Below are 14390 nucleotides of genomic sequence, written 5' to 3' on the forward strand. Positions count from 1 at the left end.
TTTGGACTGACGCTCGCAGCTCTTGGCAGTTCCTCCTTAGTTGGGCCCTCAGCCATTTGGCGTACACTGTATGCTGTAATCTAAACGTCAAGTGTTCTGTTTTAAAAGCCTGTAAAACATGGTCATACAATACAACACATGACCAGCATGAAATTTGAGCTCATTTCATTTACATCAACAAGACAAATACAAAATTAAAGTAATAGTGGAAAAAAATGATACATAGCAATTAAATTGATTTCGGATTGAATGCTTATGCTAACATATATCATTACACCTATTGTTAATCACAAATTGGCAAAGAAATAACCCAACCTGTAAAAAGAAAACACACGTAAAGAAAAAAAAAACTATGAGACATGAGACGCATGAAACAAAAATGTGTCGTATATAAATCATTATATTCCCTTGGCTGAGAAACAATTTGTTAATTCATTGATGTAATCCCAAGTGATGTGATGTTATAGTGTATTAAAAAAAGGCAAAAGGCACAACTGCAATACAATTTTAAAACAGCACAATTTTCGAACCATTTCAGATATCAAGTGGTTGTTTATCTTCATGAGCACACCAACGATGAAATTTGCATTGATTTGAGAATGGTCATCGGGAATCTACTGTGTGTGCTTTAAGAATGGTCACTTCGTTTAAAGAAAAAATAAGTCAAAACAAGAGCTGTTAATTTTAATTACTGACATTTTTTATAATTTATTTACGTTGGTAAAAAGTGACTCAAAAATCTGCTAGTTTCCCTTTTTGCCGAGGCAACTGCCTATCAGCAAGCGTGACGACGGTTTAAAAATAAAAAAAATACTGAGTGCTGCACACTGCTCTGCAGGAGCAAACATAATTGACGATAACAACTTAAAGAAAACCCCAAAACTCACAAAAATCAGGCCACTTTGATGTGTATTTTAGCACCATAAATTAAAAGGCGGCAAAGCAGCTGATGAACCCACAGCCAGCACACTCAACCCAAGCACGAGTAATTAGCTTAATCCCTGCAACGCAGATTTTAAGTGCAATTGTCTGGTAAGCATTGGGGTCCAAGCGTGAAAAGCCGACCCAGGGAGTCCTCGAGCAGAATGAGACCATCAGAGAGGTATTGGGGCTGCTCGATGCTCCGGTGGATAAACGAGAACCAGAGTTCAGTGACCACGTGGCCAATTGGCAACAAGCATTCACAGCTTGGCGAGGCATGTCTACTTATATATTTATATATAAAAAAGAAACCTGTTTTCACTTTCAAAAAGCCTACATTTTATTGCAAGAGACACGTGACAAAGCTAACGCAGACGCCCTGAGGCTGCCGACGGGTGTGTTGTGTTTTTTCTGGGCCTCCATCGCTAACCTAAGTGCGAGCACCCATAGCAGGCGGCCAACTTGTGAGAACCCAATCCGAGCGGCCCACCCGTCACACCCACTGCTGCATCGAGCGCTTGCAGTAGCGGATGGGCTTGGGGGCGCCGCGCCTCCTGATGAAGAGCACGGCAAGCAGCGCGATGACGACGCAAAGCAGCAGCAGCAGGCAGATGATTAGAGCCACGTGGTTGAAGCCACCTTCCACCTCCTCCACCACCACGTCCACCTCATCCTCCACCTTGTTCTTGGTCACGTCTTGGTCATAGTAGTCATACACGTCGTCCTGTCCCGTGCCCTTGCCCCGATCTGCATCTCTATCCCTGTCGGTGCCTTTCTTCCGCTCCCTCTCCCGCTCCCTCTCCCGCTCCCTCTCCCTCGCACGCTCCCTCTCCTGCTCCCTCTCTAGCTCCCTCTCCTTCTTCTTTTCTCGTTCGCGTTCCCGCTCTCTCTCTCGCTCTTGCTCCCGTTCTTTCTGACGTTTCTTCTCCCGCTCCCTCTCCTCCTCCTCCTCTTCCTCCTCGCGTGCCCGCTCCCTCTCTCTGTCGCTATCTTCCTCCCTCTCTTTGTCACGCTCTCTCTCCCGTTCTCTCTCTCGCTCCCTCTCCCTCTCTTGCTCCCTTTCCTTCTCTTCCTCCCTCTCGCGTTCTTCTTCTCTTTCCCTCTCTTCTTCCTCCTCCTCCTTCCGTCTCTCTTCCTCCTCACGTTCCCTCTCCCGTTCCCTCTCCGTCTCCCTGTCCCTCTCCCGATCTCTCTCCCTGTCTGCGTCTTTCCCTGTGTCCGGACATCCCAGCCAGTCGGAGAGCACTGAGCGCGGGTAGCCGGGCTCCACCCTGAGCTTCTGATTGTGGAACTTCCAGTAGAGGTTGCCTTTCACGAAGTACGTGTACACTGCAATGAAACACAGCGTATTGCCGTTAAATACAGTGCCGGTGATTTGCTGAATGTTCCAATTTCAGTGCCACAATTTAATAAAACATTTTTTTAAATGTTTTAACAATGCGGTGATTGGTAGCACCTCTCGTGGCTGCAGGGGCAACATAAACCCAAGATAAAAATATACAGATACTGTTTGAAAGACATTCTTTCTGACATGTGTGAATCAATGCATGTATCCCGACTTTAAGCAGTGGGTGAGTCTATGCATCGTCTCACCAATAGGACGGACCCACAAACAAGCAGAACCTCATGTAGAATGTTCTGTTGTTGCCTCGTACTCTGCCCTCTGTGTGTATTTTTTTGTAATTTAATGTATTGATTCGAAGCAAGCGATCACAATAAAAACCACTCAACCGTTAAATGCTGCCTGTCGAGGCCACAGTGACAGTCAGCAATACGCAGGCACACACACACACATACACGCACACATACACGCACACACATACACACACGCACACACATACACACACACACAAACACATACACACACACACAAACACACACACATACACACACACATACACAAACCTGTTTGCGCATACTCTGTGCCTTTTATGGCCTTGAATGGCATTCTGGGTCTCCGGAGAGACCAGCATGAATATTTGATTGTAAAGTGGCCATCATAAATATTTAAGAAACAGTTTGTACCCTAATGGAAGGCATGATCCATTGTGGCATTAGACGATAAGTGATAGCATGTACATACAGGGCTAATGTTGCGTGAAAAACTACTACAAGCCAATGACGCTCAATAACGTCCTAGAGCCACTGAAGAAACTCCTCCATGCCTTTGCAAGGAAGTAAAACGTGGAATGTTTTGTGAATCGCAGAATACAAGGCGCAAATGGCAGTTGTGATGTGCAATTACTAGCACTATGAACTTGGCATCCTGAGTTTGATTCCTGGGCATGGCTAACATCAGAAGCAAATGGTATCAGAACCAGTCCAGGGCCACCCCTTTCACCAACTCACACTGACCACAGCGTGGCGAATTATGGTCAAACAACCCCATGACCGACACGACGGGGTGCAGGGCTTCATGCAGCAGTAAATTGACAAAGAGCTGTACATTATTAACATGCACTATTTATGCAGCATCATAACGATGATACCATTGACAACAATAACATTTACAAGAGCCTTACCAATCACACTGCAATTATAATGACCACACCAGTGAAATACGAATAATACAGGGCGGCCAATTTATAGATACCCCACTGATTTCTAATTCACCTCTTACTTTCTTCTCAACAGCAGGAGATTGTGACAGTGATGGCTCCACGTCTTGCAGAGGGGAGTGTTAGAATATGTAATGAGTGCATTCAGATCAGTGGAAGACGTGCAGAGGCTTCGAAATAAAAATGCTATTTCACTGTAATTTCTCCCAATTATTTTCGTTGGATATCCATAAATGGATCATATTGTACTAATAATATTGAATTAGTGCAGTGATTATATTACTATCCGTTAACATTGATGATGTAACATTGATGAAGATGATGGTAATAGCAGACTAATTCCCATTTGCAGGCTGCTACATCCACCATACATGACCATATACTGGGCCAGCCACCACTGGAGGTCCCCTCGGCTCAGAATCAGCTTGTATTTATCCCGGAGATATTGTATTAGCTATGAAGCTGTTTTTTTACAGATGTCCAGTGGGACTTTAGCAGGGTATTGGAATGGATTGAGCCGAGATGTGAGACCATTTGATTTGCTCAGGCGTTCAAGTGTCATATCTATGCAGATCTTAAATAATCATGAGGGTGATAACGTACTGCTCTCCGAGCCGAGGAAGGCGGCTTGCGGCGACGATGGTATCCCTTCCCACACGCTGATGGACTTGGGGTAGCCGGACTCAGCTGTCAGACTCTCCTCGTTGAACCTCCAGTACCTGTGAACGTCACAAGCAAGGATGGTCAGCGTGTGCCATGTCTCTCCGGTCCACAGCAACCCACGCCCCCCACGAGACCACGAGTACCGACGCCATCATCCATCATATTAACACTTGGCAGGATCCTTCTGAACAAAAAGTCTTGAGGCTCAGTGAGGCTTTCCTGGACAATTAAGCTAATCGTCTCTGTCATTTCCCAGTATTCTGATTGGCTGGAGGCTGCGGGTGGGCACGCGGGTGGGGGGGGTAGCCCCTGCGGGGAGGATTGCACGAGGGGAGGGGGCGCGCTGATGGCCGTGATGCGTATGGGGGCACTGGGGTGAGGGGGGTCGTTGTGGGGTGCGCGGGTTGGAGGGTGCACGGTGGGGCGGTGCGCACGGGGTGTGGGTTGGGGGACGCAGGCAGAGAGACTGGGGAAGGGCGTGCAAGAGGGGGGGGTTAGTGGGTGGACCAGGGCTGGGGGGGGCTTGGGGATGTATGCGCGGAGGGGATGGCACCCAGGGGTGGGGAGGGGGGACATTGTGGGTGGAGGTGTGGATCATCGTTCAACGATGGACATAGGCCTCGGCAAGGTAAGGTAATAAGGTAAAAACAACGAGCCTACCTTTACCCTACCTTTTACCTTACCACAATACAATCACTGTACCCTACCTTTTACCCTTTAGCAAGGTAAGGTAAAATGTCAAAAGCAACGAGCCTACCTTTACCCTTACCCCATACAAATTACCCGATTATAGGGTAATTATTGGGATACTACACATGAAAAAGGTTTATAACAGGTAAATGCTAGGTAGAGCGCTTTATTCATATAAAATACTCTCGAATCGGGCGTTGAGGCTGTCGACGACACCGTCCTCCATAACCTCCTCGTCCCAGTCGTCTTGGTCGATGACGATCTCATCAACAACCTGATCAAGTTCGTCATTGCCGTCGTCCTCGGATGAACGACGGGCAATAAGATCCTGCGCCGCTCTGGCTCGGTTAGACGGGACCTTCAGGCAGCCGGCCGCGATCCACAAGCACAAGCACGTGGACTTGATGAAGAGCGTCGACAACAGCGACTGGCGAACGCAAGTGAACTCCCGCCCGGCTCCGCTATTCGCGGGTTCGCAGGGAGTTGACGTCGCCGGCACTCCCAAATAATCGCAGGCCATCTTGTAGTGGGCGGGGAGCAGCTGTTTGCGGGGAGACCGCCACTGCATTACGTCGATGAAGGCGCTGGCGGTCGTGACGCCCGTGCTCAGAAAACGATCGACTTCATCGCCGTCGTCGATGGAGCTGCCGACGTTGCTGAACAGGGTGCTGAACAGCGACCGCTCCTCCATATGGGCAGCGACGGCCGTCGTCGGGATTGTGTGCATGTCCGAGTAGCGATGCTGCAGGACAGAGCGGATCGTGGCCTTCAGTGTAGCCAGCTCATCTTGGTCTGACGTTTTCGGCAGCTGTGGATTCAAGTAGGATGCCACAATGGCGGGTTCCTGAACCAGGAAGTCGTGGTACCGCACCAGCTCGGCCTTCATCCCCATCGTGGTCAAGGACTCATCGATCGCCCTAAGAACGGCTTCACCGTGATCGCAATGACGGATCAGGTGCTCCATCGTCACTGGCACGAGATCCAATGTCGACTTGCGGTCCGCCGTCAACGAGGTCATGACCTGGCGCGGCATTCGCAGGAATGCTGTCACGCCCACGATATTTGCCCACTGCAGTTCAGAGAAAGCACCGACGCCGATCACATCCTGGAAGCGCGCCATGATAATGTCCAATGGGACGCGCTTTTTGATGGCGTCGTTGCCCATGTCAAACGTCGAATTCCATCTGGTTGGCGAGTTCTGGTGCGTCGGCTCCTTGCTGGTGAGCTTGGCGATCTCGGCCTCGCGGCGGTACGACTGCCGGACGACCTTGCTGCGCATGATATTAACGAGCGCCTCGCGCAGTTCGGCTTTGGTCGACTTGATCAGTTTGAGAACTTGAACGACGCCGATCTGGACGGAATGATCCGCGCAGCGAATATGGTGGCAAGCCCGCAACTGCTCATATCCGGCGTCCGCGTTGACCAGGGCGAACAACGTCTTGACAGCACTGATCTCATCGGAGCCATTGTCGCTGGTGACAGCGAGCAGCTTGGTCGAGACATTGTGCCCGAAGGCTTTGGAGGTGCTCAAACAGAGCGGTGCCAACGCGCTTGCCGACACCCCTTCCGGACTGCACATCGAGGATCGTCAGTAGCATGGATTTCGACGCACCAGATTTGGTGTCGATCCAGTGCACCGTGACCATCCAAAATCCCTTCAGGTTGCGGTTCGACCACCCGTCGATGGTGAGCGAGATGGTGACATCCAGGTTGGAGAAGAACGCCCCGACGATGGGCAGCGTGATCGCGTGATGCTCGACAATCCTGTGAATGATGGTACGGGTCGACGGGCCCTCGTATCCCTGCGTCAATGTGTGGACCAAGGTCTTCAACTTGTCGCTGCCGGCGGCTTGCAAAGAGATTGCAGTTTTGATAACAAAATCAACCACCACGTTCTCAAACTTTACCAGGAGGCGATCCGGGATTGCTGGCCGGCTCAGTGTTTGCTGTATTAGGCGGCTCGCCAACGCCGATGTCCCGACCTCGCTGCCTGGGGCAAGCACGTTGTAAAGGTACAGGGTAAAGGTGTCGACCATGCTTCTTGAGGTGGGCTTTCCACCCCGACGCGTTCATGTGGGAGGAAAACCACTTGCAGCAGTGCACGCACTGCTGCTTTCCTTGCTGCACATGAAGATCACCCTCCATCCAATCATGCGTGTGCTCCCACGGGAACGCATGCCGCTGCCTCTTTCGATTGCTGTTCGCAGCGACCCCGAAAATGCCGTTGCTGGCATCCTCGACCTCGTCCTCTACCTCAAGAACGTGGCCCGTCTCCATCTGGTCCGACATCAATGATCGCAATTTAAAATGGAGGCCATGGACTGCACCACGGAGATTTTCGCGGTAAACAAGGTATTTACCGGGTAATATTTCACGCTACCTTTACCCTACCGGTTCATTCTTCCGCGCTACCTTTACCCTGTTACCCTTTACCCTGTTACCCTTTACCCTGTTACCCTTTACCCTACCCTTTACCCTGTTACCCTTTACCCTGTTACCCTTTACCTCACCCCCCTTGGCATGGTCGACACCTTTTCCCTTTACCTTGACCCTTTTACCCGGTAAAAGTGTAAATTACTTTACCTTGCCGAGGCCGAGATGGACACTTCCACTAATAAATAATTAATATAATCACCCAGGAATGTCGTTAACGCTCGTGACGTCACTCTACGTCGACCAGCCCCCCTCATTAATAATCATGAACAGGTTACATCCTCCACATGGACCTGCCCCTCGTTAATAATCTTGAGCGGGTGACATCACTCCGCATGGAGAACCCCCCCCCCCCTCATTAATAATCATGAACAGGTGACGTCCTCCCTCCATTAACGTCACTCCACATGGGGGGGGCGAGGCGCCTCCTTCCCCCTCCTCGGCATCAACTTACAACCCTCACTACAAAGGCAGAACCCTCATGTCACGTGATCTCCGTGACGTTCTTGAGACATCAAAGTGAAAAGGACGTCGTGATGAACAAGGGATTATAACCTTAAAATGTAATAAGTCTGTGTCACCGCGGCCTTACAAATTGCACACGCATTGATGCAATGAATATCACGTCGCGGTTTGCTTTTCGCTTGCAAGTTTCAGATTTACTGCAATACACCCGTCCTTGGACGGGCAAAAGGATAGTAATATATATTCATATACATTTACGTAAGATCTTATAAGCTAAAGCAGATTTGAGTCCAGCGCATGGATGGGTGATCACCATACACCAACAGGTTGTCATAGGGCTCATAAGGCTGCATGTTGGGCAGCAGATGGCAGTGCAGTAAAATCCCTTGTCATCCAGTGCCTCTGTGTCCACATGTACAGTATTCTCCCCACTTTCATTAGCCTGAACTGGCCAGTGTAGTGCAGTGTCATCACATAACTCCTAGCACTCGAATGCCACTGGAACGGCTTCATCCAGCAGTGGAATGACAAAATGGCTGCACTTCAGAATCTTTATTTATACTGGAGCAATCTGATGAGCTATAAAGCTCTTTTTCATAGGTGTCCAGGAGTGCATTTACACATGTACACCCAGGAAAGCCGCAATGAGCCTCAAGATTCTATTTTGAGGGTCGGAAACTGAGATGTTTGGCCAATCCCGTTATGAATAAACGTTTCGCTACGTAACGTGATGCGGCCCTCCCGTAGCGCCCGCCACCGCCCCCGTGAACCCGAACCCACTCACTTGTCTCCGCGGAAAATGTAAGTCTTGCCCGAGGGCTCCCACCACACGGCCGCGTCAATCTGATCGTTGGGGATGCCGCTGCCGAGCTCCGAGAGGCTGCGGGGGTATCCCGACTCCGCCACGGACTCGTCAAACACCCAGAATTTGCTGCCTGCGGCAGGGATTATGGCGGGTGGGGGAGGGGGTGGAACAGAGGGGTGGGGGGCAGGGTGAGTATGCCAGCTTGGTTCTGTAAGCGCGGTGGTGGGTAAGGCGAAAGGCCGCCGGGAGGACGCTGCGTTCTGTGTCCTGTTGTACCAGGGGTCAGGATCTGACGTGACCCACAGGAGGTCTGTGGGTCACGAGGGTGACATTTAAGGGTCAGTGGAGTTTCCTGGCCCTGCATCCTGCCCTGGCTCAGCGCTGTGCAGCGTCGCATGTCGGTATTGGATTGCTTGGTGCGGACAGTCGTGTCTTTGGCTTTTGCATGCGATGTCCGTTTATGATTGTAAGCAATGGCATGTGTTTAATTGAAGTTTAAATGGGTACTTAAAAAAGACACCGCATGTTGGTATGGAGGCGCCTAATGAGAGCCTGTTAGATGAGATTGCCATGTTAAAGGTTCAAGGTGCCGAGAGGAAGACTTGTCATAGCGAATACGGCGTTACACATGGTACACAGGTTACACCATACGACCACGAGCTGCGTATTAGCCTGGAGCACAGAGATGCATTTTCAAACTATGGAAAATGTTATCAAGTGCGTGTTCTCAATGAATAAACTGCTTTGTTCAGAGCACGTTCGCTTGCCAATGATGCACTGATTCAATTAAAGGAATCGATTCCTAATCTTATGATACAAACATTGAGTCGTATGTGGGGATCGATTATTTATATTTTATACAACATTTTAAACAAAGTAAGCGTGAATGATACATATCCGCTCGCGGAGCGAACAAGATTGTGCGAACGAGAAACAAAGCAAACGATTCTGTCCAAATCAGATGTAAAAAGAACGATTCACGAATTGGATCGTTAGCTTCCCTGTGAAATGTCTTCATATGGCTGCGAGGGCGATCCAATATGCGCCTACTGTAATCCTTGATATTTACTTATGTTTGTTTTATTCCTGTTGTTACTCTGTTGTCATAGAGTTGTCCATTCTCAGCCCTGAGAAGCTGAAAGTTATTTCCATCGACGGTCATAGACAACATGTTGCAAGACAGGAAAGCTATGATGGACATTCCGATATCCATCTTAAACCCCAAGCTGTGGGGGCTCAAGGACATCTTGAATTCTAAAATTCTAAAAAAAAACATTCTGCTGCCGCATGTGAAAGTGAAGATTGCGATTGTAAAGTGTAATACTTGAGGATGAGTCTTTGTGATGAAAGGGAAACAGAAGTACCCATAATCGCGGATGAACAAGAGGGACTCGTGGAGTGAATATGTCACCTTTACACACAAGAGGGATAAGGACAGTGGATTAAAAATAACGCAAAGCATCTCTTTCAGCTGCACATCCATCTGAACCCCAAGACGCTAAATCCCTTTGAAGCGTCCCGCGAGAAATGTTAATGCAGCAGCCGAATGGAAGGACGTCACCGAGGGCCATGGCAACATGCGGCTGAGGGCCGTCGTGTAGGTATGATGCCAGCTGGGCGCATTCCCCCCGCCTTACATCACAGGGGCGAACACAAGTAGCTGGGGCCATCGTCTCTACAGAGGCATCATCGCTGGCAGGTGCGTTCACAGACGCGAAAATAAAAACACCCGGCAAATCCGGTACCTTTAAAGAAGACGAACTTTCCGTCGCCCCTCTCATACGCCGACTCCACGTTATTGGGCAGGCCCAGCCAAAAGTGGCCAATCGGCATGGGGTAGTTTTCTGGAACGCGCTTGTCCTTGACACGCCAGAACCACTGGTCCTGCAGCGGCCGAGGTTCGGAGGAGGTGAAGGCGAGTGAGAAGAAGAAGAAGACATTAAGACAGTGTTGAGACGAGGTGGGGGGGGGAGGTGGGGGTGGATAGCGGAACCCCTTCCCGCTGTCGGACCACCCCAGCTACGCAGTATGCAACATCCTGGAGGCCTCCTGGGCAAATAAACAATGCAACATGGTTTTGGCAACTCCGTTTTCATTTTTTGAATAAAACAACATTCCAAAGAGTGAGCGCGGCGTAGAGTGCGACACTGAGAGCATGCCGAAACACGGTGGTGAGGAGCCTGTTGGGTGGTGCGGAGATGTGCGGTGAGTGGTGGGGATGAAGGCCGTCCATGAGCTGCAAGAATCATAAATCTCCAAAAGCACAATGTGCATAATTGACAGTTCACCTCTTTACGAATCAAACAGCTTTGGCAGAGGTTTCAGAGCTGTCATGTTACCTTGGCCATGTCCGAGTTGCCACCTGTCTGCACCAATAGACAATGCCTGCCATGCAATCCACAATCTCTCCCTTTGATTTTTCCAAGCACGCACTGTCACACGGACTCTGGTATTCGCTAAATATCTATTGCTTTGTGACTCGCAGATGGCAGTGAGGCGCTGGTTGCCCGGTGTATGCCGAACTGTTCGTTCCCTCCATTAAATGTTTTTCTATGTTCTCCAGATAGGGTCACGGCCTCTCAAAAAAGACAAACCTGAGTTTGGCAGACGTTTAGTATATTGCACATCCCCGAACTAACTTTGGTTCTCAAATTACAAATGGAATGAATAAAAAACATAAAAACTAAAATGTTTATATAAAGCAATAGAATGGCAATGAAGAATGCATTTGTGTTCATTAGCGACAGTTCATATCCATACACATTAATTAATTCATATCTTTAGAATCAGGCGAGCATCTGATTCATGTTATAACGTGTGTTGTAGTACATTTTGTGGGATGAAATATAGCCAGTATTTTTTGTCGGTTCGAGATGTTAAAAATAACTATGCTTTGTACAGCTGCTCAACCAACGAATACAATGCTGCTATTTAATGTTGGCACTTCTGAAGATATTTGTTTTCATTGTTCAGCCAAAGGTATGTCCGCCTACACAAATTTAAATTTTCTTTGTGTTTGTAAAGCTAGGATATTTTTTTTTTTTTTACAATAAAAGGTGCTGCAGTATCGTGAACTGGAGTTTCATGGAATTAACAAAACTGGCAGTTGGGGGCTGCAACCGGATTTACAAGAAACTCCCCCAATATTTCTGTCACATTGCTAAACATAGGGTTAGGGAGTCACACGGGGCATCGAGCACGCACATGAGTGAGGGACGTGCCAATTTTTCAGCATCTGAAACGTTGACCAGGACGGCTTGTGAGAGGAAAGGAGGTTCCACGTTCAGCGGAACGCAGCTGCATTAAAGAATGTAAAAAATACCACTTGCACCACCTGCTTGTGTGGGCGGTGTTTGGGAGGGCGGTGCATTGCTGGGATGGAGAGGAGTACAATGGTGTGGCGGAGGGGAGAGCAAAAGGAACCCAAGGCGCTGGAAAAATTATTGAGATCATAAACGCAGCGCATAAAGCCACCGCACCACACGTCCCTTTCACCTGAGCAAACAGGCCGACTGCTTGAGCTCGGTCTTGTAAAATTGCCGCTTTGATTGAGGTCCCTTTGGATCTCGTGGCAAGTCCGCAACATCTGTGCGGAAGCATTATGAATGAGAAATCCCCATAAAGTGCAAACCTCACTACATCTACGAATGAATTCAAGGGTTCAACTCAGTCCGATGCTGCCTGTATTGGGTTTCACGACGTTGCCCGTCTGTCGGATTGTTAAACTGTGGACTGTTGGCAGTGGCGAAGCTATCGAGTGTGTGCAGGCAGGGCAACTGCACCAGGGGTCCAGACTTCAGGCTACAAAGAGAGGGGAAGTTGGTCAGAGGCCCAATTTAATATCTTGTGCCAGGGCCCATTCCTGCCACACTACGCCTCTGGCTGTTGGATTGTCGAGGGAAGGGCTGTGGGATAAATCAGTTCAGGTGGTATGGCCATTTTCCGTCTCTTTCCAAGCAAACTCAAATTTGTACCTTTCTGGATTAATATTTAGGAAATGTACCAACGTTATGCACACTATCAAGCCTCACTTTATGTAATTAATGATAGATTCAGAACTCTCACAGAGCAGCGCTATCCCATGTGTTTGTGAGCAGCCTATAGAAGTGGGGTTTACAGAACTTCCTGTGACATCTATTTCAGCGACCTTGTTTTGTCATGCGAATATTCTTAGATACCTTGCTGAGAGTCAAATAAATATAATTCGCAGAGCTGGAATTTAGGCAATGATAAAAGATAAACCAAGTCAACCTGATTTAAGCGTGAGCCCATAAAACTCAGATTTTAACCCTGGATTTCAGCAGTGCCATGCTCACAGTGCTCTGACCACTAAGCCACCTGGCCACCTGTTCAGACACAATTTGGAAAATAACATCCAGCATTCCACTTATGATTCACAGCACGACAGCATCCATAACTGCATTTTATGGGGGAAAAATTTGCATTGTATTTAATGTCATCGCCGCGTGTTGCACAACTGCGGGCGGGTAGGATAAATAAACCCTGGCAACGTGGCAAGGCGAGAGGCGCACCTTGAACACAAACATCTCCCCGCGCAGCATGGCGATCGTGTCGAAGCCGCCCTTGCAGATGTCGGGCGGCGAGCCGGGTCGCGGCACGTCCTCTCCCGGTTTCGTTTTGGGCGGTTTGGGTTTGTTGGGCTTATTGGGTTTGCCCGGAGACACTGATGGACGCGGGTGGGTCGGGGGACCTGGTTCGCACGACCAGAGAAAAAAAACACACAAACATATAAATACACGCGCACACAAAGATACAGGCGTACACACACGGCCCACACGTAAAGCCTCACACACTCTTGCAGCAAAGTGCCGTGAGTGAACACCTATTAAGGCTGGCATGGTGCACAAGGGGGTTTTTAATGGCCAGCACCATGCCTGGCCATACATATTGGACTCCCCAGTGATGATGTTGACACACTGCACAAGGTACTAATTATAATCCTGAGTTGACCCAAAGAAGGCGCAGATCAAGTTCAGATAACACTGATATTATTGGTCACCTGGATAATATCACAATGCGCTATCTATTGCATCACCGCTTGACAGACACACACACACATGCTCACGAGTTAAAACATGCACACACGCTCACATGCACACACATGTAAACACTAACACATGCTAAGACATGCACTCATGCGCACAACTGCACACACGCTCAAAATGCACACACATGCTCACAACAAGACAAAGATCCCCCATATAGCCTAAACAGACTTTAAAGGGCAAGTGCTGTAAGCAAGCATCGATGATATATATACACACACAGGCATTTATGCACATGCTCACACATGGACACGCCGTTCCGCATGACCACAAATGCTGTCCACAACAAATTGTCTTTCCCCCACGATGTGGTAGAGGCCTGCCATCCTCCCTCTCAGGATCACCGCTTTGTCTGCAGTAGTTCAAGTTGGGATTCAATCAGTGAATTAATTTAGAGAAAGGATTGTATTTTTTCAACCTTTTTCTGTGCGACTTTGTATAATGGTTAGGAAGACTCCAAAAGTCCCCTCCCACCGGAAAAGCCCTCACGCCTTATTCCCATTACGCTCCGTGAAGCCGGAGAAATAACGACCACAGAGGCGCTTTCTATGGAGCAAGGGCCCCCGACATCAAATCCGCCTCACCCCCCTCTGGTAAACATGGTACGCTCCACCACTAATCAAAAGCACGTGTTCGCCTTTAACAAACGCAGCTGCGTGCGGAGGGCACAGGTGAAAGCGGTGACTGCAGAGAGGGTTTCCCTGTTGAATGTGCACCCGGGCCGCAGAACACTTGAAACGGAGAACAAATACAAATTAAAAGGGCAGGAGACAATGTATTTTTTCACGA

At 48.9% G+C, this 14390-nt stretch overlaps 1 protein-coding gene across 1 annotated transcript in view; it reads right to left on the reverse strand.

The window, feature by feature from the left end:
• Positions 1–892: 892 nt before the first annotated feature.
• LOC133340387 (matrix metalloproteinase-14-like) overlaps positions 893–14390 on the reverse strand; it is a 38760-nt gene continuing 25262 nt past the window's right edge. The window contains exons 6-10 of the mRNA XM_061548544.1: positions 13068–13246; positions 10281–10419; positions 8515–8665; positions 4083–4198; positions 893–2250 (exon numbers count right to left, since the gene is read on the reverse strand). Coding sequence (XP_061404528.1) covers positions 1415–2250; positions 4083–4198; positions 8515–8665; positions 10281–10419; positions 13068–13246 — 1421 coding nt within the window. The 3' untranslated portion in view covers positions 893–1414. The remainder of the gene's footprint in view (positions 2251–4082; positions 4199–8514; positions 8666–10280; positions 10420–13067; positions 13247–14390) is intronic.

Source organism: Lethenteron reissneri, chromosome 9, assembly GCF_015708825.2.
Source record: "Lethenteron reissneri isolate LAM-NWPU_2019-01 chromosome 9, ASM1570882v1, whole genome shotgun sequence".
NCBI classification, from domain to species: domain Eukaryota; kingdom Metazoa; phylum Chordata; class Hyperoartia; order Petromyzontiformes; family Petromyzontidae; genus Lethenteron; species Lethenteron reissneri.